The sequence below is a fragment of the Cicer arietinum genome, chromosome 5 (genome assembly GCF_000331145.2).
Source record: "Cicer arietinum cultivar CDC Frontier isolate Library 1 chromosome 5, Cicar.CDCFrontier_v2.0, whole genome shotgun sequence".
NCBI classification, from domain to species: domain Eukaryota; kingdom Viridiplantae; phylum Streptophyta; class Magnoliopsida; order Fabales; family Fabaceae; genus Cicer; species Cicer arietinum.
Genome location: NC_021164.2, coordinates 3,834,434 through 3,834,651, shown reverse-complemented (window position 1 = coordinate 3,834,651; position 218 = coordinate 3,834,434). Strand labels below are relative to the sequence as shown.

Genomic DNA, 218 nt, shown 5'->3' with positions numbered 1-218 from the left:
TCAAGGTGTATTATATGACACAAAGAACACATCATCTTTCTCACCAACGAATACAGATTTCAAGTGAGGTGACAATTGATTGAGCTCAACTAGTGGTGTCTCTTTCTTTTTCTCTACATACTCTTCTTCATTCCCTTTCAACTCCTCCCATCTAGTATAGACACGAGGGGAACGAGATGGTGATGCTTCTAACATGGATAAAACACATTTCACTCTTG

At 39.0% G+C, this 218-nt stretch overlaps 1 protein-coding gene across 1 annotated transcript in view; it reads right to left on the bottom strand.

The window, feature by feature from the left end:
- Positions 1 to 218, bottom strand: part of LOC140920334 (uncharacterized) — a 2,437-nt gene continuing 2,219 nt past the window's right edge. Inside the window, exon 5 of the mRNA XM_073368589.1 lies at positions 1 to 188. Within this exon, the coding sequence (XP_073224690.1) occupies positions 1 to 188 (188 nt within the window). The remainder of the gene's footprint in view (positions 189 to 218) is intronic.